This window comes from Panulirus ornatus, chromosome 68 (genome assembly GCF_036320965.1).
Source record: "Panulirus ornatus isolate Po-2019 chromosome 68, ASM3632096v1, whole genome shotgun sequence".
NCBI classification, from domain to species: Eukaryota; Metazoa; Arthropoda; class Malacostraca; order Decapoda; family Palinuridae; genus Panulirus; species Panulirus ornatus.
This window is the reverse complement of record NC_092291.1, coordinates 21629945-21656243: the sequence shown is the minus strand read 5'-3', so window position 1 is coordinate 21656243 and position 26299 is coordinate 21629945. Positions and strand designations below refer to the sequence as shown.

General features: G+C 36.7%; 1 protein-coding gene across 6 annotated transcripts in view; it reads left to right on the top strand.

The window, feature by feature from the left end:
• The window catches only part of nesd (nessun dorma), a 199740-nt gene extending 174380 nt beyond the window's left edge, over positions 1–25360 (top strand). For 2 of the 6 annotated variants that reach the window (XM_071659882.1, XM_071659879.1), the window contains 12 exons: positions 5946–6140; positions 8514–8659; positions 9427–9540; positions 10614–10708; positions 11809–11898; positions 13499–13732; positions 15526–15688; positions 16866–17010; positions 17665–17832; positions 20507–20679; positions 20851–20969; positions 22701–25360. In XM_071659882.1, the coding sequence (XP_071515983.1) occupies positions 5981–6140; positions 8514–8659; positions 9427–9540; positions 10614–10708; positions 11809–11898; positions 13499–13732; positions 15526–15688; positions 16866–17010; positions 17665–17832; positions 20507–20679; positions 20851–20969; positions 22701–22896 (1803 nt within the window). In that variant the 5' untranslated portion in view covers positions 5946–5980 and the 3' untranslated portion in view covers positions 22897–25360. Of the gene's footprint in view, positions 1–2380; positions 2531–3419; positions 3525–3923; positions 4036–5945; positions 6141–8513; positions 8660–9426; positions 9541–10613; positions 10709–11808; positions 11899–13498; positions 13733–15525; positions 15689–16865; positions 17011–17664; positions 17833–20506; positions 20680–20850; positions 20970–22700 lie in introns of those variants that run through there. The other 4 variants (XM_071659880.1, XM_071659884.1, XM_071659881.1 and 1 more) reach the window with 4 other exon arrangements.
• The last annotated feature ends 939 nt before the right edge of the window (positions 25361–26299 follow it).

Below are 26299 nucleotides of genomic sequence, written 5' to 3'. Positions count from 1 at the left end.
CTAGTGCTGCGGTGAGGACATATATCAACTTATGAGTTACGAGTCCCCGATAACAGGAGTAATGAGCGGGGTGTAGCCAGCCGACCGCTGCGCAGCAGGCGAACCGAGGGACACACACACACACACACACACACACGGGTATGAGGGAGTCGTGCGTCGCAGCCACTCTCCCTCCCTCCCACCGTCTTTGTCTTGCCCCTCTCGCTTCCCTCTTTCATCCACCTTCCTATGCACGTTTCATTTCCCTCATCCCCTTGCGCTCTGACCCACTTTTCATTACCTCTCTCTCTCTCCCCTCACATGACCCTCTCCCTGCTTTATCCCCTCACTCGTATGGGTAATTCTTACCTTTCCCCCCCAACCAACCTACTCCTCCTCCCTTTTCTTCTCCTACCCTCGTTCCTGCCTGATTATGACACATTGGACACATTGTAGAAGAAAAGTACCTTAATACCTGCCTGCTACCTGTTGCCATCTGATCCCACCGATTAATCTCAGATCTCCCATATTTCCTCAGTAATAGACGGGAAAACCATTGAGCCTTTTCCATCCATTAGTTTGTTTTTACGGTAAGGAAATATAGGATCTGATTCCCTAATTCATATCGTGTCCCCCACCAGCCAGTTGCCGGGATAAAAGATTCACCCAATCACCATTGTGCAGATTAACCTCTCGTGTCTGTGAAGTCGTTCACAGACGCTTCTTAGAGAAGTCCGGGTATCTGATGAAATGATGCGAGTCGAAGGGTGAGTTTTCTCATGACCAGAGACAGTAAATAGACCTTACAGACAGGCTCAGCTGTCCTCGAAGCGGGAATTATATGAGGATTGTAAGCGGGAATAGTACAATCTTGGTGTACAATAAGCCAAGTTATGATGTCAAGCTACAGGCCAGAGTAAATGATAATCGTAATTATCCACATCTGGAGTTGAAAATTATCGAATTATCTCCAGCCCGAGTAAAGAGGATGACATGATTATCGCCCGGGTGGAGCAGATGTTAACTCAGTTATCATTAACCTAAAATTATAATATAATTACCATTCGACGAAGCAAATAATCGAGAAATTATCTCTGACCGGAAACGATTCAAACATAATTACCATCGACCACACCAATTAACAGCACAATTAACATACATTAAAGACAAACATAGAAATTGCCAAACAGAACGTAACGAAAAATCAGCCAAAGAAAAGAAATGATCAAACTGGAGGATTAATGACATAATTTATGGACTAATTATTTGACCAGAGCTGATGACGATACTCAACCAAGTGTAAAAATTATGATGGTTGACCTCAGACGAATCATTGATATGACCCTTGACCTATCCTAACCGAGGTCATGAGACGGACTTTTTAATTCGCTTCATGTTCGGTGGGGACGCTGGCATTCCCCAGTGCCATCTTGGCTTCACACCGGTGAGACAAACTCTTGGCTTCACACTGGTGAGACATACTTGACTCGTAACCATCTCTAGGCCATCTTCGGCTCCCAGTATATTAATTGTATTTCTGAACTTATTCCAGCACTTATAGATCATTTCTATGCCAACGTGACTTTGAGATATGGGTTCGAAACCTCCTCTTTCCTAACCACGGGTTTAGATGCCCTATAACCCACTCTGTTTATAGATAATTGTCAGCAGGGTGGTGTTCTTCTAGCCACAAAGCCGCGGGCGTTCGTGCTATTTTACCGTATCCTCATCATTATAAGACACCTTCTACAGGTGGTGATGGAAGCAACATGCGTCGATGGGTCTTGTATATGCACACTCCAGTGTCAATGGTCCTACTTATGGCGTATTTCATGCATTTGTACTTTTTATTTTGCAGTGTATTGGCTGTGAGAGGAAGTGCTCTTGTGTTGTGTGTGTGTGTGTGAGTGTTTATGTGTGTGTGTGTGTGTGTGTGTGTGTGTGTGTGTGTGTGTGTGTTATATTCTATCCTTCCATGTTCGGAAGGCCTATAAACTGTCTACATGATTAAGCTGGGTTAAAAAGTTAATGACTGCCATATGTAAACTACTGACTCTTTCTCTCTCCCACGGCTGACAAAGCTACTAAGGCCTCTAACAGGCCTTTCCCTATCACTCACCTCCCTTAATATCAGTACCATCTTCGCTGCCTTCCTCTAGACCTTCTCCATCAGTTCCTTGTCCTTCTTGAAGTGTGGCTACCAAACTAGTGAAACATATTCTAGATTCAGCCCGAATGGAAGACGTGAATATCACTGAATATTTCCTTAACCATATACTTCAAAGTTATTCATGGTATCTGCCAGGAAACAAATTTCTCTGTCTTAGTTATCCTGTTAACTGACCAGGCCCCTTTCATCAAACATACCACCTCTCTCGATCTTTCTTATCATCTTGGTCAGGTCCACGCACATGCAGACACAAGCAAGCCTGCAGATCATCTGAGGCCCACTCCTCGCTTGGCTCCTTCCTCTGATCCCTCAGAAAGTGACGGTACGGGGAAGGGAAGGTTGCCAGCCCCCTATTAAGCCGCCCCTTACAACACACAAGAGGTAGCCCATCCCTGAATATATATATATATATATATATATATATATATATATATATATATATATATATATATATATATATATATATATATATATATATATATGATCCCTGGGGATAGGGAATTAAGAATACTTCCCACATATTCCCTGCGTGTCGTAGAAGGCGACTAAAAGGGGAGGGAGCGGGGGGCTGGAAATCCTCCCCTCTCGTTTTTTTTTTTTTTTAATTTTCCAAAAGAAGGAACAGAGGGGGCCAGGTGAGGATATTCCAAAAAAGGCCCAGTCCTCTGTTCTTAACGCTACCTCGCTAACGCGGGAAATGGCGAATAGTTTGAAAGAAAGAAAGATATATATATATATATATATATATATATATATATATATATATATATATATATATATATATATATTCAGGGATGGGCTACCTCCCTTAGGTTATCAATACCCACGAACCCTGTGTCACATACGACATCAATTAAAAAGAGCTTGGGTCGTATCTGCGCGTAGATCCTTTTCCAAAATGCATGTCGGTGGGCCAATTTATTTTACCGGATCATCTGCACAGGAAGTGGAGGGGTTTCCACTGACTGACAACACACTCGTCGTTTCCCACGTTCGTGAGGTAACGCCACGAACTTGACTTCCATTCTCGTTCACATGTGAATCATGTTCTAAGTAAAAACAGATCTAGAAGGGAAACACCATGACTGGTCTCGGTGGTCGAAGCAATAACTAGAGTAAATGAGAATGATTTAGGAGGCAGTTAGAACCAGTTGAACTACGTATTTTCAGGGGAAAAGATGTAAGTGCAGACAAGATGTTTGCTTGCCTGCTCGGCTAAATGCATGGATGTATGCGATTTCGTGTAAGGTCGGCAGCACCTCCCATTTTGTCAAGTTTAACCAGTTTGGCAGTCTGCTTCCGGGTTTGCCAAGGAGCTCACGTACGAGGAATGTTGTGGTAGACTTCCAGAGTCCTCTCGTGAAAGCATTTTGTGGTCAGTGGTTCCTTATTTGATATTCGGAACAGCACAAACTGAAGTAGGTTTCCTTCATCCACAGTCTGGAGAGCAAGCTCACAGGAGGCTTCCCCATATCATTATTACTTACATCATTATCATTCAATAATATATATATATATATATATATATATATATATATATATATATTATCAGTATATACATTCTTTGTATACAGATCTACATCTTTCAAAATCACTTGAGGCTAGTTAAATGGGTGTGTCCAGCAGGAGTGGAAAACAAGCTTAATTAAAGTGTAAGATATTGTGAAAAAAAATGTCCAATTTTAATTTCAGTTTTATGGTATTTCTTTTTATAAAAACGATAGAACGGTGGTTTTGAAATCAATTTTAGTTTTCCACAGTTTGATACGATCATTACATATTGAGCGCTCGTACCCCTCGTACCAACATCACAACTTTTGATTTCAAACTTTGCGAGGAGAAAACCTGAACGTTGTCGCCCAATAACTTTGAAGTGAGGGTAAGCAGTGAGTAGCCTTTTGTAATTTTGGAGTGATGGTGTACTTTTAGGTATTCAGCTGCTCCTAGTAACTTTATATATCATGTCCTTAAGGCAGGAAAATGTTTGACAGTTATCAGCTGATAGGATTCGGGTGACACCAAGTTTCTGTGATCACAATAAAAGGAAAGAAATATATGCCTGAGAATCTCTCTATTTCCTTAAGATACTTTTTCTAGATTTTGTATACAATTGATAGTGATTCATAACGACAAATTTTGTTTTTTACCGCGGGGTCTTTTGAATTTTGCAACATACCTAGTAGTAGCTACACAATTAGTAACTAGTTAGAATTAACTTTTAGTAACAGTTATTTTTACAGCAGCGATATACCTGAAGGTGTTGATATAAGGTCTACAACATATTAATCAGCGTATGATAAACGTGTTGCACGGAAACATGATTGTAGTCTGAGTTGCACACGTAGCTCTTCAGCCCCTGTTGCTCGTAGCAGCCTAGATTTATAGTTTAAGAATGTCCCCATTAATGTGGCCTCTTGTTAGGAACTACAAGGAATAACAACTTGTAAGGAAGCTCTTTAGTCATGGCTCTAGCTTCCTGGTGTGCTGTCTGTTGTATGTTTATTGCCACTTGGTGTGATGCTCAGTCAATGGTGTTTTTGTCGTATTTTGACTCTGACAGGAAAAGTTAAAGGTAGATCTCAGTTGCTAGGGAAACTTGGAGGGGGTTTTCCTAGAGTCTGTTGATTTCTCTAATTTTCACCATTTACAAGAAGTGTAAAAAATATGCTGATTCCTCTTTCATACACTCCTGTGAAGAAATAAGAGTGTTGGGAATACTACGTTGCATATGAATTATTTTCCTTGCGAACAGTGATATCTACAGGGGATTTACTTGCCCCAATAAAGACTGTTGATATGGATGTCTCTTCCACATATGTCTTAGCCAGAGTGAAATCAAAAGCCGTCCAATTCATTAATGCTTTATTTTCAACTCTCTTCAACCATCCCTTTCCATCTGCTGTTCTATTATTACTTGGGCCACAGCTACCATGAGCTTTATGCATGTGTCCCAGCTACCAAGACCTGGATGCATGGTATGTAACTGGCTGCTGCTTCCCATAGTTTACATGTGGAAACCATCCACGTAAGGTTGACTTTTGAAGCCTCCTTTTGATCCTTCATTTGTCTTTCCCTCTTCCTATAACCTTTCTATCTTTAAGTCAGCTTTTGCAAACCTGAGTTGCTCAAACTTAATTTCTTCCATATTCTTCTTATGCTTAAATTTGTCCTTTCTTCTGAGTTTGCCATGATTTAGGTATTTTTTTTGTCTGTGCCTTATCAGCTCCTGAAAAATATATATACAAAGCATAATTTTGTGAGTAATTTTTTAACTTATGGGTATGACAGGTTTTTACTTATAATCACAGGTACTGTCAGAAATCATATCATTGTAATCATTTCTGTTAGTAAAACTCATAATTCACTTACAGCAGTAACTATAGTGTAGGTAGCATTAAGTTAGGTTATTTGTATTGGTATTGAACCATTTGAGTACGGAAAACACATGAATACGAAGAGACACTATCAACTTACAATATTTGATCTCACCTTTTTGAAAGTGATTGCCTCAGGTAAACAGAGTTGTAAATGTAGCTGACAAATTCATTGGTATGATTTTCATCCGGATTAAATTGAAATGTTAAAATAGTTGGACCACAAGTGAAGAATTACCCCTTCGTGATCCATGCTGGTCTGCTTTGTCTCTTTAACGTTACATCTTTCATTATGGTGAATGCTTTCCTCTTTCTGTAATGCTGTAAAAGAAAATAAAGTGCCTTTAGGAGCTGTATTTTTTAGCTTTGTTTTCGTATGAATGAACTATTTAAGAAATGATTACAACTAATATGTATTCCAGGTTTGAGAAATCAAAGTGAGAAATTGGACTCTACCATGGAAATGGAAATTATGTCAACAGAATCAAAAGTGACGAAGACAGAGGAATCTGGCGATGCATCTTCATGTTCAAGTAATCTTAACCAGGTGCCGGATGTATTTCGTGTTACATGGATGCCAGACGACCATGTCATAGAACTTACTCGCATTCTTCAAGGTAACTTTGTGTGTTGGTGAAGTTTCGTGTATTTACCATACTTTTTTATTCCCCTTTCATATACAATTAGGGTCAAAGTAAATCATAGTTCTCTTATTTCATTATTATCATTTTGCATTAGAAAATAAGATAGTCACCATCTTCTTTGTATCTCTCTTGGACAGTATACTGTAATTAATCTTTTAAGTTTTCAGTTGTTTTTCTAAAGGTCTTTTTATTTTGGTTAAAGTTTACTGATCCAGAAGAAAAGTTAGATTAAAAAGTCTGATAACAAAAGTCAAATGCAGTGGGGAACATTAAGAGATAAGATGCATAGTGAAGCTAATAGATTGAATGAATGTGGAAAAGTTGAGACCTTTCATAAAACAACCTCATTCAATTAGCAGGTTGCAGGTTGTAAAACAGTATTAGCATTCCAAGTAAAGAGCCCTGGTAGCTATTTCCATGGACATATGATATAGTACTGTAATATTAGATTTCATAATGAAAATATTTCTTTCTTTCTTTTAAACTATTCGCCATTTCCCGCGTTAGCGAGGTAGCGTTAAGAACAGAGGACTGGGCCTTTTTTTAGAATATCCTCACCTGGCCCCCTCTGTTCCTTCTTTTGATAATTTGGCCAGTGACCTTTCATGCTCGTAAATTGCAGTAGCTGAAAAAGAAATTAAACAAGTTTTATTACAATTTCTTCTAGAATGTAACTTTTCACCCTTTCCTTACTTAATTAGGTAGTATCAGGAACAGACACTTGAGCTTTAAAAGAAATCCTTGTTTGTCTCTTTCTTTTGCAAAATTCAAGTACCTTGAGATGGGTGTGAGGGTCATTCAGAGAGCAAATTGTAATCTTGTCTGCTCAGTATCAACAGGGAGAGAAATTCCCATTAGTAGCTATAGCCCAGCCTGAGTCAGGCCCAGAGTCACATCACGGTGTCTGCTTTTTTTGTAGAGTTCTTTTTTTCTCAATCCTATTGTGGTAGATGGGTTGGCTAGTGTCTGTTTCCATTTCTCGTATGTTTACAAAATCATATTCAGGTTCTTTCTGGATGATTGTCTCAAAGTTGTATGTAGGTAATTTCAGAATATAGTAATCTTCATCTTGGAGACATAAGCCTTAGACAGATCTTCATTGCAATCATGCACCTTGGGTCCAGTAGGTACGGAAATCCACATTAAGTGTATTGTATACCAGTATTGTGCCTTTGACTCAAGCGAGTTGCGGGCATCAAATTCAAGGGATATAGTTCATTGCTACCTACTATATACTTGGTCATTGTGATGATTTGTTTATTTATGAGTTGTTATGCATTATTATTAATGTAATAAGGTCAATAAAAGTATTGAAGTATCAGAGAAACTAAGATTTGATTTGCTACCAGAACTGTACAGCTTTCAGCCTTCAGAATACTGACCATTTTGCTTTTTTGCTGAAGCTTTAAGCAGCCACGTACAACATTTTCTCACAAATACTGCATTCCCTCTTCTCAGGTGACCTGAAGGAGCATTGGTCATTTCTTTTCACATCCCACTTTACTGCCCTTCTTTGTAGTGTAGTATGAAACTTAATACTCAGAACAACAAAAAAGCTGTGATTGAAAAGATATTAGGGTAATATGGCAAATACACAAGAAAAAGGGTGTAAGGGTGTCAAGTCCAACCTGGATTCTCAAAGTGCAGAACCTCTGAGTAGACACGTCTTTCTTCTGGCTAGGCTGGCACAGGAATACTACCAATGCATCTCTTGTGTTTTGTAAAAAGTGGCTAAGGTGGAGGTTGAAAATTATTTCTATTATTCCTTTTCAAGATTATGAACAGGAAGGAGTTCAGTCTAGATTTTTTCTTTAAAGGCAGTTGTCTATTACTGTTACTTCTCTGCTTAGGTGGGAAGCAATAAACAGATATAAAAGATAAGTAAGGTGAGTGGATAGTGAATCTTATGGAAAGTGGAGAAAGGTATAGGGATTGGAGTAAGTGAGGAATGAGGAAATTAGAGGGTACATACAGTTGTGAAGGTATGGTTCATGTAGTAAAGATGGACCACTGGGGTACTATGGTTGTACAGTAAAAGTGTCTGAGCCTGTTTGAGTAAAATATGGGTGTGGATGTAGAAAGACACTGATAAAGTACGAGGAGAGCATTAATGAATATGTTTTTAAAGGATAGAAAAATGAAGGAATTTGTGAACTATAGCTCTAGTTTGTATATGAACGACATTTTGCATCTGTGGATATCCTTGATGTTGGCAGATTGATATACTGAAATATATATGAATAACTCAGAAACTATATATCAATCCACATTTTGTGATATTTTCTGTCCTTGTTGAATGAAAGCTGATATCAAATGATTGCTTTTAATGTTAAATTTCACACTCAGGAGTAACAGCAGATGGAGTTGAAAAATGTTTGGTGCAGTATGTAGAGGATAGCATTGAGCCAGCTGGTTGGAGAGCAGTTTGGAGAGCCTCATCCAATCCTGACTCTGTCTTGAACTTACTGCATCCTGCTGATATTTTTGTGGATGTGAGTACAGAATTTTACGAACATGAAATTTAGAATTCTTAATACTCAAATATCATCGCAGACTTTTAGTATTTACTCAGCCAGACTTTCTTTGTCCAGATGCTATCTCTCTATTTCCTATTTCATCTAAGGATTTCACCTTGCAAATCTTAATATTCTCCATTTGCATTTTTTCCACTGGCTGATGTGCACATTTTATAAGTATTTTCATATATGTTGTTTATTGTCATTATTACTTCAGTAAACCACTTGATATATATTTTCCTTGCGTAATGTCAAATGGAGAATCTCAAGTATTAGTCTTCAGGTTTTTTTTTTGTTTGTTTTTTTTTACTGATACCACAACCCTGTATTCAAAATTCAGCTTTTCGAACATGTACTACCTAGCTTTGCACTGTAATCTATAACATTTCATTAAGATATAGTGAAACAGATTTATGCCAATCTTTTCAACATCCCTTGCCACACAAAACTTTTATCACTCTAATTTATCAGCGTGTTAAGCTTTCTGACATACGAGCTTTATAATTACAAACATTCAATCAGATTTAGATTATGAAACTTGTTCTGTTTATTCAGTCAGATTCCACACTCAAGCTCTTTTTTCATACACAGTTTGATTGCTCTGTTTGCAGTTATAGTTCTTAAGCTTTATTGATTATTTTTCTTTCCTTACAAAAGAGAAATAAGAAATATTTATTTTTGTTTTCCTATCAATGTGAGAAATAGTGATATTCTTTTCTCCCAATATGCTTGTGGAATTGCAGGTCGTTAATGTGAGTCGTGAAAAACTTATGGCTGATATTAAAATCCTGGAACCTGTCAGAAAAAACCTTCCCGATGATGATAGTAAAGCAGTAGAACAAAAAAAGAATGCAGAGGTAAAGATTTGATGCCCTTATAGCATGATGATTTGGACATACTTTCTTCCTCTTAATGGTTTATAAATGTTGCCTCCCACCACTTTCTTCCAGCTTCCTCATGACCACACTGCTGCCACCACTACCCACCAACTTCTGGCTTTCCAATTTTACTTCCCAATACAGCTAACTGTGGCTACCCATGGCCATCCTGCACCTCCTTAATGACCATATACCACTGCCATCCACTTCATCCACAGTTACCAAAAGGTATCTATACACTTGCTGTGATTTACATGTTCTCTGAACTGCTGCCAAAGCCTGTCTAGCTTTTGCATTAGTCACTGTATTATTGTCTTCTTTCTAAGTACAGTAAACCAACTGTGCTAAACATTACATATTTTATAATTTGTTAGTACATTATTTTTTTTTACCTTATCAAGGCTTATTGATTCAGTCATACACATTCAGGTTTTTACAATGTAATTAACTATTAAGAAATCCTAATTGTTCATTCATACAAGACAAAATTAGCGAGTCTAGAAGGCTGAAAGGAGGTGCATGTTGGTCAGTACTTTCATGAGGTGGCTTAGTTTATCAGCATATCCCAGCTGGAATGATTTCATGCAGGTGTACCACAGGATAGAAATATTATTCATGTATGAGAACATTCTGGCATGCATAAAGACAGTGTTTCTTGAATAGCCAGTCAGCAAACTCTTGACAAAGGTGCCACTTTATTCAATTTGTGCACTTGGATGAAATTATAGGCATTCATTGTAGCTACTGCCACTTTTTGTGGCTAGGAAACTATGCATTGGTCATGAAAACATTGTTTTTCTTCATTTTTTTCTCAGTAGTGCTAATTGTTTTTGTTTTGCAACTGAGGTCTCAGGATTGTAAAGGGAGAGTAATGATTTAAGGGAAGTAAGAGCAATTGTAAATACATAGAAAATAGTATTTGTGAATCAGTTTGGAGTTGAAGGTAATTTTGTACCCAAAGGACAGCTTTATTGCAAAGCAACATTAAGGAATATTTTCATTGTTTGCCTTAACATATGAAAATACAGTAGCTTACTATGCCTTTGTTTCAGATAACTGTGCCATTAATGGAATTGTATCCACTTGCTGAACAAGAAAATAATGTTCTTGATATTGCTACAACTGCAGAGATTGTGGAACAAATTAGGTAAGGATAACAAAATCCATCTTCAGTTGTCTTGCCATCTCTATGTATCCTATGTAAGATGTTTTAATATAATCTGGTCATGAGGCATAGTTGTGCCTTCATCCAGTCTCACAACCTTCGTTTATTGTATACTTATTTCCTTACCTTATATAGTAGAATGCCAAGAGTGAAATGAAGTGGAAACAAAGTAAAAGTTTTATTTGTAAGAAGCTGAATTGTAATCATGAAAGTGCTAATTTTATCTCAGTATTAACAAGACTGGATGGTGGAATTAAATTGTATGCATGAAAGTTTAGTGCTTGTGAGCCAGTATGAAGAGGGTCAAGTATGTAGGTTACATACCTTCAAGGTAAACTACTTTTACGTTAATTTGCAAAGGTATAAACGTTTTGGCAACATTCTCTTAGTTGTGTATCTAATCTAACTACCTTTTCCACCTCAGCAAAGTAGTGTTAGGAACAGACGAACAGTGACTGTGACCTCATTTGCACACATTTTGTCTGTAGTTGTCTCATATGATTTACTGAAATCCAGTATTCACTTATACAGATAAAGGAAGTTAGTCAGTACACTTACAGAGAGCACCAGACCAAGCAGGGTTTGAGGGATATGCAGGCCTGAGGGCTGTGGTTTCCATTAGCTTGGTCAATTAATGACCAAATCCAACAGCCTGGGTCCAGCACAGGCTGTTGGGGTTAACACCTATGAAGACTTCACCAGGTATCACAAACCAGGGGCTTGCTGAAGTTCCTCCCTTATTTACTTAATTTGAGTAATTATAGATTTTTTTACGTCATACTTGTCATTGTCATCTGTCTATATTTCATTACAGTTTTTATGGTCTGTTGTATTATTCTTCCTCTGCTGTTTCCCTTCACCCCTTCCTCTATTTACCATCCAGTTCTCTTGCTAGAAAATGGGAACTGTGATGAATTTAATCAATTTTCAATCTTTTAACTTAAAACGAAGCACTAGATTCTAGATGATTGACTGAGTTGGCCACAGTGTCTGATTTACTTAGTTTTCTGGGATCTTATGTGTAGCATGGCTGACATTTTACTTTTCATATGAAATTATGACATTGGTTTCATATATTGCAGGTTTTTTTACAAGCATATATGGCAGCCATGGGATCTAGAAGAAGAAAAATGTTGCTATGACCATTATTTGATCACTACACGTCTGAAGTTGTAAGTTATTAAATTGATTTAAGGCATGATTATTGATAAACAAGGCAAGATTGAACCTATCAGCTGCCCCTTGGCCAGCTTTTCAAAGCTGCCCCACCCACACCTAAACTCTACCTTACTATGAACTGGACAGATTGAGTGTAGGGTTTTGAGCTTCTTCCCAAGTCCATGAATTGGTTGGCCTATTCAGAAATCTGGCCCTGATGAAAAATTAGTGTGGCTTTATTCACCAAGAAAGATTTATATTTTAATCTTTGAAAAACTATAAAACCTTTATTTAAATTTTAGACGTCTAATTTTGTTTTGTGTCTAAGTTTAGAATCGCATAATGGTGCCAGAATAATGTGGGTAAAAATTAAAGTGGATTATGAGAGGTAGGTGATCACGTCTAATAGTGAGGGTATGATTTCTCATAATTTGAGAAAAGGCCTTACCTATAGAATGAAGTAGAATAGATATTGCAAAAGGAATATTTACTAGATCATTTTTGGACTACCATTTAGTAAAGTATTGAGTTTTTATACAGTACCTATGACATCAAATTTTTTCATCACAGTTTATTGAAGAGAAAATCAGAATGAGGATCAGCTGTCTTTATGGAAGAGTGTATAGTAACCACATAACTATAGAGAAACATTGAATTTATATTGCATACACTGAGTTACTATTCAATACTCTCATATGTGTGTGCATTCTCTGTATGTCTTTCATTCTTAAACTTAGTTATAATGTACTCACTTGATTACTGCAATTCTTTCATAACCTGAGTTTTTCTTTTCTTTCATACTATTCGCCATTTCCCACGTTAGCAAGGTAGCGTTAAGAATAGAGGACTGGGCCTTTGAGGGAATATCTTCACCTGGCCCCCTTCTCTGTTCCTTCTTTTGAAAAATTAAAAAAAAACGAGAGGAGAGGATTTCCAGCCACCCGCTCCCTCCCCTTTTAGTTGCCTTCTATGACACGCAGGGAATACGTGGAAGTATTCTTTCTCCCCTATCCCCAGGGATAATAATCTGAGTTTATTTGATGTCTTCTTTTTCATTTGATAATGGAATATGTTTCCTTTGAGTTGTTGGACATAGTTATTCAGAAGAGCCCTAATATGATAGTAAAGAAATGATAATCCTCTTGAATATTGATGTTTTTTTAGTACCTTGCTATGCAGCCCATTTGATTTGTTGTTTATCATCATATACCACAGTGTCAGTTAAAGCTGCCAATTTCCATTTCTTTAAGTTTTTATATCCCCATGATTTTGCATTTCATTATTTTCTCTGACTTTCATCCTTCTTCTTCTTCTGCTGGTACATCCCTAATTTTCCTTAGGTTTGTATTCCTAACTTTTAGTGTACCACAGTCTTAATGCCTCACACCTTGAATGTATTATGTTTATTCTTTTTGTTAATCACTGCACAGTTTCAGTACGGATAATTACTGTGCTGTGCTTTTTATGAGTCTTTTACTTGGCAGTCTGGTATTTCATGTATGTGTTTTATTTGTAGTCTTTAGCTGGAATACTATCTCGCTCAAAAAGAAAGCATAACTTCAGATGCTTATTCAATTTCTACAAATTCACATATGAAAAACCTGGATATTTCAGGTATCAGGATATAGAGATTGGCCGCATCCCTGCAGCCATTGGCTCAGAGCTTCGGAATCTTGTCAAGAGGGCTGATATTGTGCAGAAAGAAATAAAAAGAATTGAATATGCCAGTGAAGGAGAAGGATTTGACTTTGAAGTGGACCAAAAAGATGTTGCTTGTCTCATCCAACTTCACAAACAAATGGAGCAGCTTAAAGCCCGATTTGAAATGCTGCAAGACCCAGTATTCAGGTAAGAAAAAAACACTTGACAATCTCATGACTTCTCAAGTTATGATTAGAATACAACTTCATGAAATTAAATTACTGGTTTGCTGATAAAATATCTTAAAAAGTTAACAGTTTCCTCTGATAGTCTGTCATTGTTTTGTGTGGGCCTTGCAGATTTTCTTATTGTAATCTGTATGCCACATAGAATATCTGTTTTTTCTTTAATACATGTTTGCAATATCCATCATGAGTGATATAGCATCAGGGGCAGATGAAAGCACCATAATTTTTACTCATTGTGGCTTAATTAATGGGTTGTCCAAACTTCCATTACAAAACCATGCAATAATCATATCTCAGTAATCTGAAACAAAAAGGGCAAATTTGATTCCAGTTATTGATTTGTAAAGGTTGCATATCAGATTATGAGTCTTCAGACTAAGTGATGCCATTTTTGAAGCTGAAAGTAATGCACCACAGTTTTAGCAAGTATGAAATATGTAGAACTTTTGGGGAAAACAGTGAGACTTGTTTTATTTTTAGGATGTGAATCCTTGATTCTAGTTTTTTTTGGTACAGTGTTGTCTCCTTTACTGGAAACATACATCATTATATGAATGTTCTCCTTCCTTAGGCTCCTGTGGTATGATGATGAGGATGAATAGATAAAACAGTCATATGAGGTAAACAGCCAGGAAGTTGAGAGGCTTTGTGGTGTACAGGAGTTATGTGCTGTAAGTGGGGCGAACTAGGGCAAATGAAGTTTGCAAATGAAACCAGAATACCCTGTAGTACTCAGTAACGGATGGGGGCTCTGGTTTCAGTATGTTATACATGAGCAAGTACGGCAGCAGTTGGGACTATGGCAACTGAAGTGAGTTACGAGGTGTAAAGGGAACTTCTGTGTCTGTTAGGCATGTATGTGTATATTTGAAGGAATAGTTATTCCAACAGTGCTGAATGGGTGTAAAGGGAACTTCTGTGTCCGTTAGGGCATGTATGTGTATATTTGAAGGACTAGTTATTCCAACAGTGCTGAAAGGGTCTTAAACGTTAAAGAATGGAAGAGGGTGGACTTTTTGAAAATGAAACACCTAAGGACAGTACTTGGTGTAAGATGGGCTGATCGTGTAAGAAAAGACATTGGAGGAAAGAGATGTAATAGGGTAGTCTTACTGAGAGAGAAAGCATGTGATATTTAAATGGTTTGGATATAATGAGAGGATAAGGGAAGGAGTGACAAAAATTATCTATATGTTAGAAATGAAAGGAAGTAGAGGGAGGATGGAATAAAGGCAGATATACCATATCAGGACTTTAACACCCAGGATAGGTAGATAAACAGAATGTTACAGCAGTGGGTGATATTATTCTGAATATTTTGTTTCATAGGAGGATCTCACACCTGAAATAATTCTGTATTCTTAAATACTCTGCTGTTCAATCAGTTGAAGAATGTACAACACTAACAGCTTTAGATTTTTGCTTAGAAAATTACATTTTTACTTTGGTAGTCAAGCTGTTGAATTAGTTTCTAGTGGTTGCACTGGTGGATATGAAAAAATACCAAGAATGAATGTTGGCTCAAAAATATGATACGAAATTTAGAAATTAGAAAATTGAGAAATTGCATAATTTTCAAAACTATGAAGTCTGAATATGTATAGAAAATAGGGTTGTATTGATATAGCCTAGGAAACAAACCATGACTGGGAGAAATAATCTTTTATTTTAATAATCTGACTGCTTTTTATTTCTTTCATGGCAGTGCCCCTACTGGTGGCCTCTTTATTTGGCCCTGTGATTTTTTTTCAGGGAGCTCTCAACCCATCAGCAACAAATAGAACGAAGTGGGTTAATGAGTTGCAGCAGTGGGGCTTTTAGTGCCAAGGTGAAAGTAGTGGCAAATGCACTTGCTGTTGAAGATTTGGCCTCTCAGCTAGCCAAATTACCTGAACTCATTAAATCCCTGCCACAGGTAAGGCATATCTGATTTGTTTTCCCAGACATTGCGTGAGTTATGAATAGATGTTATCTTTTGTGTGCTTTTGGTCATAAACTCAAAGCAGTATTCTCAATGTTTTCTGAATACAGTTACATAGGTAACTGTCCTAGAATGTGTTTGAGTCAGTACTTTAGTTTATGGAAATATAAGACTTAGCATAACTGGATTTCAATTTAAAAGTAAAGTTTTGTAGTTTCATAACCTATACATACTAGTAATATTGATTTTTTATATGATTTTTCACTGGATTTTATACCTTTTACTCTTACGGTCTATTTGCTTGAAAATTTTTCTGTAGGACATAAAAGATTTTAGTCCTGTACCCCTCATAGGGATAGCAAGAATGGGACTTTTAACTTAGGGAGTTAAACATCCCAATCCTCTTCTTTTCCACCAGAGTTGGGAATTGGGACTCAGTTCTGCAAATATTCTACAAAGATGCATGTACCTTCAGTCAACAGCATTGTGCTCACATTTGCTTTTTACAGGAATGCAGTTTCTTAAGTTTGAGAACAACTTGAGAGGAATGAATTATGTATGTTATAAGCACCTTTTAAAAAGGGAAATTATATATTTTAGGTATAGAAAGATAGTTGATTGCAAATTTGTCATCTAGATATTATTAGATGCAAAATTCAAGATGAGAGGTAAATTTAGAAATGACTAATGGTTGCTTTTTATTATATAGCCTCAAAACTTCTCTCCATAGGCTGCTTCAGCTCCGTTGCCCTACAGTCAGTATCACAAAAAGAGTGGAGTGAAAAGTTCTTTGTCAAAATCATAGTCCTATGATACAACACTGTCAAAGGTGACTTTTCATCTTTTCAGTAAGAAATGCATACAATAGTGTGTAAGCCTGTGTTCATCATAGCCCACCAAATGTTAGGGTAGAAGGTTTTTGTGAGTGGGCGTATGCATTTGATCCACCACTTGTAAACGGGTATAGATATAGATTCTAAAAGAACAAGTAAACAGATAGTTCTGAGCAAATGCTAATCAGAAAAAAGAATTCAAGGATCAATATAGATGATTCCTTAGAATTTGGAACTTGGCGTACTGGATAAAGATATGAAATAAGGGTACATTCAGAATATGGTGTATAATTCTTGTTTGAAGTGCTGTATAATGTCATTTTGCCCTTTGACTCCAGGTACCAAGTGATGCAACTTGTCAGACATTCCCATGCCTACAGTTAGCTCTGGATATGGCTGTACAAGGAGATATAATTGTGACATTGCCTGGAAATTACTCACTCAGCCATTTAGGACTGATAAGTGAGGGTGGAACATTTGTTGGTAAGTTACTTATAAGAATTAGTTTAAAAATTTCCTCTATCTGATTGTTGTCTACATATCATGTCATCCCAAACCCTTATTATTTTTTCAACATAATTGCATTTTCCATGGTACTAAGGTAGCACCAGAAACAGACAAAGAAAAGCTGCATTTGCTAATTTCCATTCTCTTGCTGTCATGTGTAATGTACCAAAACCACAGCTCTCTTTCTCATGATATTTGAAACTATAACATCTGTAGAAGTTTAAACACCAGCAACACGGTAGGTAATGGCATGAGATGAAATAAAGCATATTGCTAAGTACTACTATGATGTTTGATGTTGAGTGCTACTTTATACTTACTAATCTGTAAGATTCAAATGATAATATCAATTCTTTTAATGCCTCACTCAAGAATTCATCTGTTCTCATATCCTATAATGAAGGCTTAAATCTCTTTCAGTGAAGTAAACAGAACACACATTTTATGTTGTAAGGTTTGATTATTTAAAAGATCTGTAGGGTATATTTCTCCTCCCTTCTCTCCCAGGCATGTAAATTCTGGAGACACTAAATTTTGTTCTTTACATCCATCATTTTGAACATTTTCTCTAATAATCATCTAAGAATTTTCACTAATGATTATCTAAGAGCAATTAATCAAAATTTACAGGTCTTGGGGATGGTGTAGTGATTGAAGGAAATGGTGATGCTGGGGATGTCTTATTAGATACTTCAGGCAACTTCTCCTTGCAGAATGTAACATTAAGGCCTGCAAGTGGGCAAGTGGGACTGGTGCACCATGAAGGCTCTTTAATTCTAGAAAAGGTTATCTTTGAAGGTAAGGACCCCACCTTTAATGTAAGAGTAAATTAAATTTGACTGAAAAAATAAAAGAAATATCAAAGTACAGTATACTGAGTATGGGTGACTTGATATTTCATTATAAAAGTAGGGAAACTAACAACGTCTGGAAATATTTCTGTACATACAGTACAGAACTCTCATATAGTATGTTACTTCACACGATGAAAAGAAATACATCTTTCTTTCCTGGCCCAAGCATAAGATGATCATATCTGCAAAAAATGATTGTTGAGATTGAGAGCTACTGTAAAGTGTGTATATTTGAAAAGCTGAGTGAGCACTTACATTGTAAGCAAAACATAATTTTGAAATGAAAATCAACATCATAGTTTTGATTTAGGTCTGGGGATGGGGCTAGCAGATTTACTGTCACCATTGACTGATTAAAGTTTGGGAAATGTTTGAAAACAGAGATGTGATCATTTTTTTTCCAGAAAATTATAAAGATTTTACACTAGTAGTGAACCAAGGATACATGTTCAAAATCAGTGCTGGAGCCACTCTTCTCTGCCTCGGTAAATTATTTTTTGGATGATGCATAATATTTAGGTATGTTTGCTGGTGATGCCAAAATCATGCGACAAATTTAAAGTTACAGGTACTGCAAAATACTGGAAAGAACTTTAGGCAAAATGCTGGAAGGAAATTTATCCCTAGAAAATGCAAAGGTTTGAAGATATGAAAGAACCAAAGTAAACATACCAGATAGTGAATACGGTACGGAGGAAACTTATTTTTTCATACATATTCACCATTTTTCGCATTAGCGAGGCAGTGTTCAAGAACAGATGATAGAGTCTTAAAAGGAAGACTCCTAACAAGGCCCCCTTCATTGTTCCTTCTTTTGGAAAAGTAAAACTGGAGGGAAGGACTTCCAGCCTCCAGCCTCCGCCCTGTTTAGTTGCCTTCTGCGATATGCAGGGAATGCATGGGAAGTATTCTTTCTCCCCTATCACCAGAGATAGTTGGGGAAATATATGACAAAATTTATACCTTGGAAAAGATGTATGAAGAAGACAAAATAATATTTGGATAGCATCAAAATTCCATTCAAGTCTGGTCTCTTTTCTTTTATGAAAAGAGGAGGTAAGCCCTTGATCTACCCAGTCAAAAAGAAAGAAGGATGTGGGGAGACATGAAAACCAGATGAATTCTCATAAGGCTCCAAGAACATTAGCATAGAATAGTTCTTGGACATCAGAAGAGAATCCAGAACTTGAGAACATTTATTGGAGATAAGGCTAGAAAAGTGGTGGGAAAGAAATGAAGGAGCAGTTATTTAGTAATAAATGTGAGAATGTGGAACAAGCTTAGTTGATAGGAAGTGAGTACAGGTAGCCTACATAATGAAAATGAAAAGATAAGAATGGTAATGAGTACCTCACATGTGTTCATTTGTGTGGTTGTAGGCTTACAGTTTTTTAACCCTTAAATGCTGGATGACTTGCAGAAAGTTGATTGCAATATGGACAGAAAACAAGTTCTGAAGATTTTCTGCTTCTCAACAGAAAATGAAACATGTACATGTTAAAGTAAAGGATTTGTGACAAAAGTGGGCTAACATATATGGCCATGGTATAATGCTAAGATTATGTGCAAATCACCAGGGAGAGGTGAAGAATTAATGAAGGGTTTTAGAGGCTGTGCATTATTCACATTTTCTGTTTCCCATTGTGAATTGAAAGAATTGCAAGTAAAAGTGAAGGATATGTAAAAAAAAAAAATTGAGCTAACATATATATGCAGAGATTCCCAAGGGAAGTGTTGTTATAAAAGGTTTTGGATGGTATGCCTCATTCAACTTTTTTGTATCCTGTTTAAATATGAAAGAAGAACATGTAAAAGTGGAAGACTCGTAAGAAGAATTGAGCTAACATTCTATATGTCGTTAGTATAAAGCTGAATTTAATGCAGGAAGCAGTGTAGAAATGGTGAAAGAGGGAGGTCATCATTGCCTGGAGCATCACAGAATCGCCACTCACACTGCATGCATGGAACAGACACCATGGCTGCACCTAGTAGCTGTACAGACATCATAATATTGGCAAGCAGCTCAAAAACACCTATGAAGATTAGCGCTGCTATTAGAACTCCCTGCTCTTCCCAAGGTGTCAAGTGTGTACACCTGACTAGGGTTGCCTTCTCATATCTCAGCAAGGTTGTACCAGGAAGAGTTGATTTGAGCCTTTTGAGGAAAATCCTTCCTTAACCTCTCTTTCTCTACCCATTTTCAGAAAGTTTATATAAGAGGGAGGGATTTCCAGCCCATCACTCCTTAGTCTCCTTAAGTGACAGGCAGGAGATGCTTGAGTAGTATCCTTTCTATCCTGTCCACAGAAATAAGAAAATTCTTACTGATATATATGTTTGAGAAGATGCTGTTTTCAAAGAATGTAAAGAATTCTAATGGAGGAAGACCTACAAAAAATTATTCATGGGTATAATTGCTTGTAATATTTGGTAAAGTCAGTGTGTTTAAAAGAAGTGACAGGAATGTTATTGGAGAAGAAGTCATGACACTTAGTATTTAAGGTGAGCATTAGCATAACGGTATGAAGAGTAAAAATTAAGAATATGGAAATATAGTTTGGAGAAATTTGAACAGCCAGAAATATGTCGAAATAGCTGACTGTACTATCTCTTAACAGGGGGTAATGGTGGTGTTGTTGGACTTGGAAACACTACGTCTAAGGCTATTGATGTAATTGTCCAGGGATGCAGTGCTAAAGGAATGGATTTTAGAGAGGGTTCTAAGGCAATTATCTCTTCTTCTTCTGTTCATAACTGCAGCACTGGTATTCAATTTGAGGAAGGAGCAAAGGTGAGTGAAACAATTTTGCATTTTTTAAAGTCTTCTCATTTGATGTATTCCCTGATGTCTAGAATATCCCTTATCTCAAGAATTTACAATTAGCTTAGTTTGATTTTCATATATTACCATTGTTCTGATTATTGCATTCCACTTTTACCAATATTTGTTGATCTCTTTTAGGTGACACTGTCAACCAGTAACATTAAAGACAACAAAGAGTATGGGATCTTAGTGGTATGGCCAGAGGGTACTGATATCTCCAAACTTAATGATATCCCCAAGGAAACACTTGCAGAATGGTAAGTTTCAGGTGGGTTGTTCATTGCCTATGGAAATTCTACTTAGGAAGACTCATACAGATCATGAGAAAGGAAAATATTTCTCTTTTGCCCTCCTTTCTTATATTGCATGTTCTTTCTCAGCATCACTATTTCAGCTTAACCTGCTAATCTGTGTTACTTTCTGTGATATCTTTATTCTGCCATATTTTTGTTTTGTATATTTCTTCCTTTTATGCATTCAGCAGCATATGAATAATGCATGTAGACAGTAATGTGCAATCAGGTTAGCTGGAGCTAGACACAGAAAGCCCAGAAGAAAGTCCAGCAGTCCTAAAAGTTTCTGTGAAGCCCATTACATGTCTTTGGGTAAACCAGCCATATTCCCAAAAAGTTAATGAAAAAAATTTCAGGTCAGCATTATCTCCATTTCATGGTCATTGAACTTGTAGCCTGACCACTGTAGCTGTCAATTTTTTTCTGGGTACTCCAAGTCAGATAATGAGATGGTTCATGATAGTAAACATTTTGTAGGATTCTTCTCTGTTGAAACCATTATGTTATGTGGAAGGATTGTTTTCATTTTGCTCAATGTATTCTTCTGGTTGTGCACATTGAAGGAAATTTATTACAGCCTAAGTATGATCACCACAATTTTAAGAAAGGAAAAATATGAATAGCAATATTTATAGTTCTCATGTTTGAAAGATAAGCAGCCACTGTATATGATTTTGAATGATGAAAAATTAAAACATATTGATTGATTTAGGTAGTAATTGGTAGGCAGCCACCGACCAGGGAGATATATTACTGGTACTACCCGCCTGGGTATTGGAAGAGTCACTGACGGCAATGTAGTGAGCCAGCACTTCAGTGGTTTTCAAGTTGCACCCCTTTGGGCTAGGTAGCTGTCTTTCCTTTCTGTCTCACCTACACATGGAATGCTGGCATTCTGTTTGCAAACATACAGTCTCTTTGTCACACATGACAATAACACTTAACCCACATAACTCATTCTTCCTAACTCTAGATTTTCCTGTGGTGAGTGCTATGCACTAGCTTGCCTTTTGGCAAAATTATAGGAGCACTAGATAGAAATAGTGGATAGGAATATCTCACAGGAGCATTCTGTGGAAGTAGTAAGTACGAACACGAGCTGGGAGCCTGAGGTAGAAGCTTCTGAAAGCACTGCGCTAGAGTTGTCGTCTACCAGTGGCCTGTCAAGGGTAAGGCACTAAAGGCTAAGAAGCAGCATTGGGGTTTACAAGTTATAGAGGCTCTTTGGGAGTTCCCAAAGGGAACAAGTGTAAACAGGCATCAGAGATATAGGTAGAATACATAGATTAGTTTAGAAATGAAATCCAGTAAATCTGTTTCTGTAATATAAAACAGATGTTGAATTCAAAATCTTGTAGAGAAGAATTGAAGGTGCATAAGATGCCATCCTAGATTGGAAAATTTTGGATATGAAATAACTGAGAAGCTTGCACAAAGGATCCCTGATGAATGTAAAGTTCTGTGTATCTAGGGGTAGTTTATGTCATAAGTCATTATGATTTTCAGATTGCCTACTGTCAGAACTGTCTGAAAATAAGTGATGAAAATTCTGTATTCCTAATCATAGTGGCAGTTAGTGAACATTTGTAAAAGATGGCCATCTTCTGAAAATCATTTTGATTTTCAGTATGTGTAGTTTTGAATTTTGTTACTTATCTCAGCAAATTTAATATAAATGTTTTCCTCTATGTCTAGCCTGCTGCAAGAGTATGTTGGAAACACTGTAAGGAATAATAATGAAGATGTCGCTGTGGTTGTCTCAACATGTCCCTCCATCAAGAATTTGGATAAGAATTCTACCATATCCACAGTGTCTGGTGAACTGAGACCTCGTGTCTCTTGTGGTTCACTGGACTCCGGCTGTGAATTTATTGAAAATGTTATAGGCTGATTAACCAAAGACTTTTCATGGTCAAGAGGCACATACTTTTGAACTGATGGAAAAAATTAAAATAGATAATATACTGCTATAGGTTTTATGCATTTTTGATAATTATAGTATGGAAACAGAAGTCTTTTGCATGTTTTTGAGCTTTAAGGAATTACTTGGTCACACATATTCCAGTGCAGCTAATACTTATGTATTTTAGGAAAGAGTCATTTGATGCAAAATGGTGTTGATGTTCTATTTTATGTTTAAAGCTTTGACAACAATACACATATACTTTCTTATCTAATTAACATCATTTTCTGATTGTTATGATACTAATCCTACCATCCAAACTTTTTTGTCCATCATTATATGGTCACAGGCTGCAACGTAATGAAAGTAGCTTTGTGAATTACCTGAAACTATATGCACACATCCCACATTACGTCAGTTCATCTTTTTTAATACATGCCTCCCACTCTTGTGAATGTTCAGGCCTCGATACCTTAAAGACTTCATTTCATCCAACCATCTCCTTGTTTAACTCTTACCCTGGCTCCCTCCACTCTTGAAACATAGGTTTTCTTAGTCTCTTTTTGCTCATTCTCATCATGTACCTGAACCATTTCAGCACTCCACGATTAGCCTTCTCACTCAGGCTGCACTTACAGTTATCCCATAGAAAGCAACGACGCAGTGAGTGATAATTTGCCATTGTGGCTGTTGAGTATCGGAGACCAAGTTCATACAATGACCCTTCGTATTTGCAACATATCTGAAGGAGTGATTCTTTTAATGGTATCTTGTTTCCTTTTTTTATTAGAGGGAATGTAAGAGTGATGTAAGGATAGAATCACATGAATATTAGTTTGTAGTAATAAAAAAAGGCCATTATACTTTAGGTATATTTTAGAGACTAAGTTTTCCCATTATCCTTGAGGATGCTGCAGCTATAATTAGTTAAGTTAGGCACATTTTTATGTTATGAACTTTTCACACAAAATAATCCCTTATTCACATCACTAGTCAATTGGAGTTGATGTTCCATTAAGTCAATAATAAGTGGCAGGCATTCACAGTTTGAGAGCTAACATTCAACTCAGTAACACCTTACACAGGAAAGTGTTTTTTGTTCAGAGTATTTCGAATGCATGTGAATTAATTTCTTATGAAAACTTTAGTTAAATGTGATACTATGAGCCCTTTACCGTATTTACTCGAATAATATACTGTATAAACATCCATCTGTTCTAAGCCACAGGGATAGCTTTGGACATATGCAAGAATGCGTAGACCTCTATTATAGGCCACACCCAAAAGTTGAGCTACCACTTTGAAAAGCAGAGAGAAAGCATAGGAGCACTGGTGCATCAAGTTTGTTTAAATTAATTGTGGATGCATGGATGATTTAATGAACTGTATGTAAACTCCACTACATTTTCTTTCATATGTATCCTAAGCATGAGCATTCTGATGTTTGTAATAGAAAGTGCCTATTTATTGGTCCCTTAATAACTCTGGACATATTTTTTTACATATAGAACAGTATGATGTATGTGTTACTTGATTACATAAAAATTTGAATACTTTTTTGTTAGAAGTTCATCCACTTTCATATCACATTAGACAGTTTTTCCATGTTACTAGCAAAAGTTAGTGGATGCAGACTCATTTTGGGAGAGTCAAAATACTGTTCAAAAAAAAATTTTAATCACATACCAAAAATCAATCAGGTGGAAGAAAAGCGTGTGTGGGTGCTGAATTGAGATACTTGGACAAACAAAATATGTGAACACTTCAGCTTCTGCACATGTAGGTTGAAAATTAGAGCATATTTAATATTTTCTCTTTTAAAACAGTATTTTGACCCTGCCGAAAAGCTTTGGGGATGAGAATAGAATATATCACAGTTGGTATGGTGTTAAAACAGGTCTCAAAGTGGTAGCAGTCACTGTTTGAAAAACTTTCATGACAACTTATGATGTTGTTAGCCGCACCCACACTTATGCAATTTTGTGTAGGAAAATGCTTGACTCCTATTTGATCAGATATAATGTGTATGGTAATGAGGAAGGACAGACAGTTGTGATATATTCTTAAGGGAAGTATCTTTAACGGTACATTATAAAATGCACGTAAAGTTATATGTTTAGATACATTTTTCAGCATTAATATTGACTAATAATTGTATGACACAGTTCCAATAAAATCATGCTACTGCTGCAGATTTTTTGAAGCTTTGATACATGCTGTATAAAGCCAGTTAATGCAGACCAGTGCACATTGAAGAAATCTCTTGCTATATCACTGATAATATTTGACCATTAATTTTCTGCCATCTTGCATTTCTCTCTCAAACATGGTGCAAAGATATTTACTGGAGTTTGAGTTGTATGAATTAGTAAAATTTGCTTGTACCTTGAATCCAGTGATTCTGTAAGTTACCAGTACCTAGGAATTGTCATATTAAATATTAGAATGCTGACTTTTAACATCCTGTTTCAAGAGTATTCATAGACCTGTGACAAAATGCCTGACAAGTGCTACATGTAAGAAATGCCAGTATAAAGGAAAGTGCATTTCCTTCATGCAAAAGTCAAACTTACACCCACTAATCTAGTATTCAAGTGAATATGTGGTAATTTTAACCCATTCTATGCAGCCTAAGTTACTCCCTCCTCTTCCTCCAGTGCAGCAGAGGGAAACAGAAATAATGTGAATTTTGACAAAATAACCCTCAAGAAGCTATAAATTATAATTCAAAGACAATAAGAAACAAAAACAAAAAATATAACTCCACACATACTGTGGAAACAGTCACAAACACCCCAGGTGAGAGTGGCGGGATGGTGATATATTGTGTGACTGTTTACATTCTGCTCACTGGTAAATAGATTACATGTAAAGGCCCATGGTGGTCATTATTATATGTGTACATAACAGGAATACAAAATTTATCTTGTCAGCTAAACAATGCAAAAATGGCTGATTCAAGAAATGAAATATAATATGCAGTATGGAGAGGTGAATAAAAAAAATTTCCATCTCCTACATATGCAGTAAAAAGCTGTTAAAGGACCAAGCCAAGCTGTAACTCAGACATTCTATTGTTTCAAGTACTATTTACCTCAATCAACTATTTATTTATTTATTTATTTTGCTTTGTCGCTGTCTCCCGCGTTAGCAAGGTAGTGCAAGGAAACAGATGAAAGAATGGCCCAACCCACCCACATACACATGTATATACATACACGTCCACACACGCAAATATACATACCTATGCATCTCAATGTACACATATATATACACACACAGACATATACACATGTACATAATTCATACTGTCTGTCCTTATTTATTCCCATCGCCACCTCGCCACACATGGAATAACAACCCCCTCCCCCCTCATGTGTGTGAGGTAGCG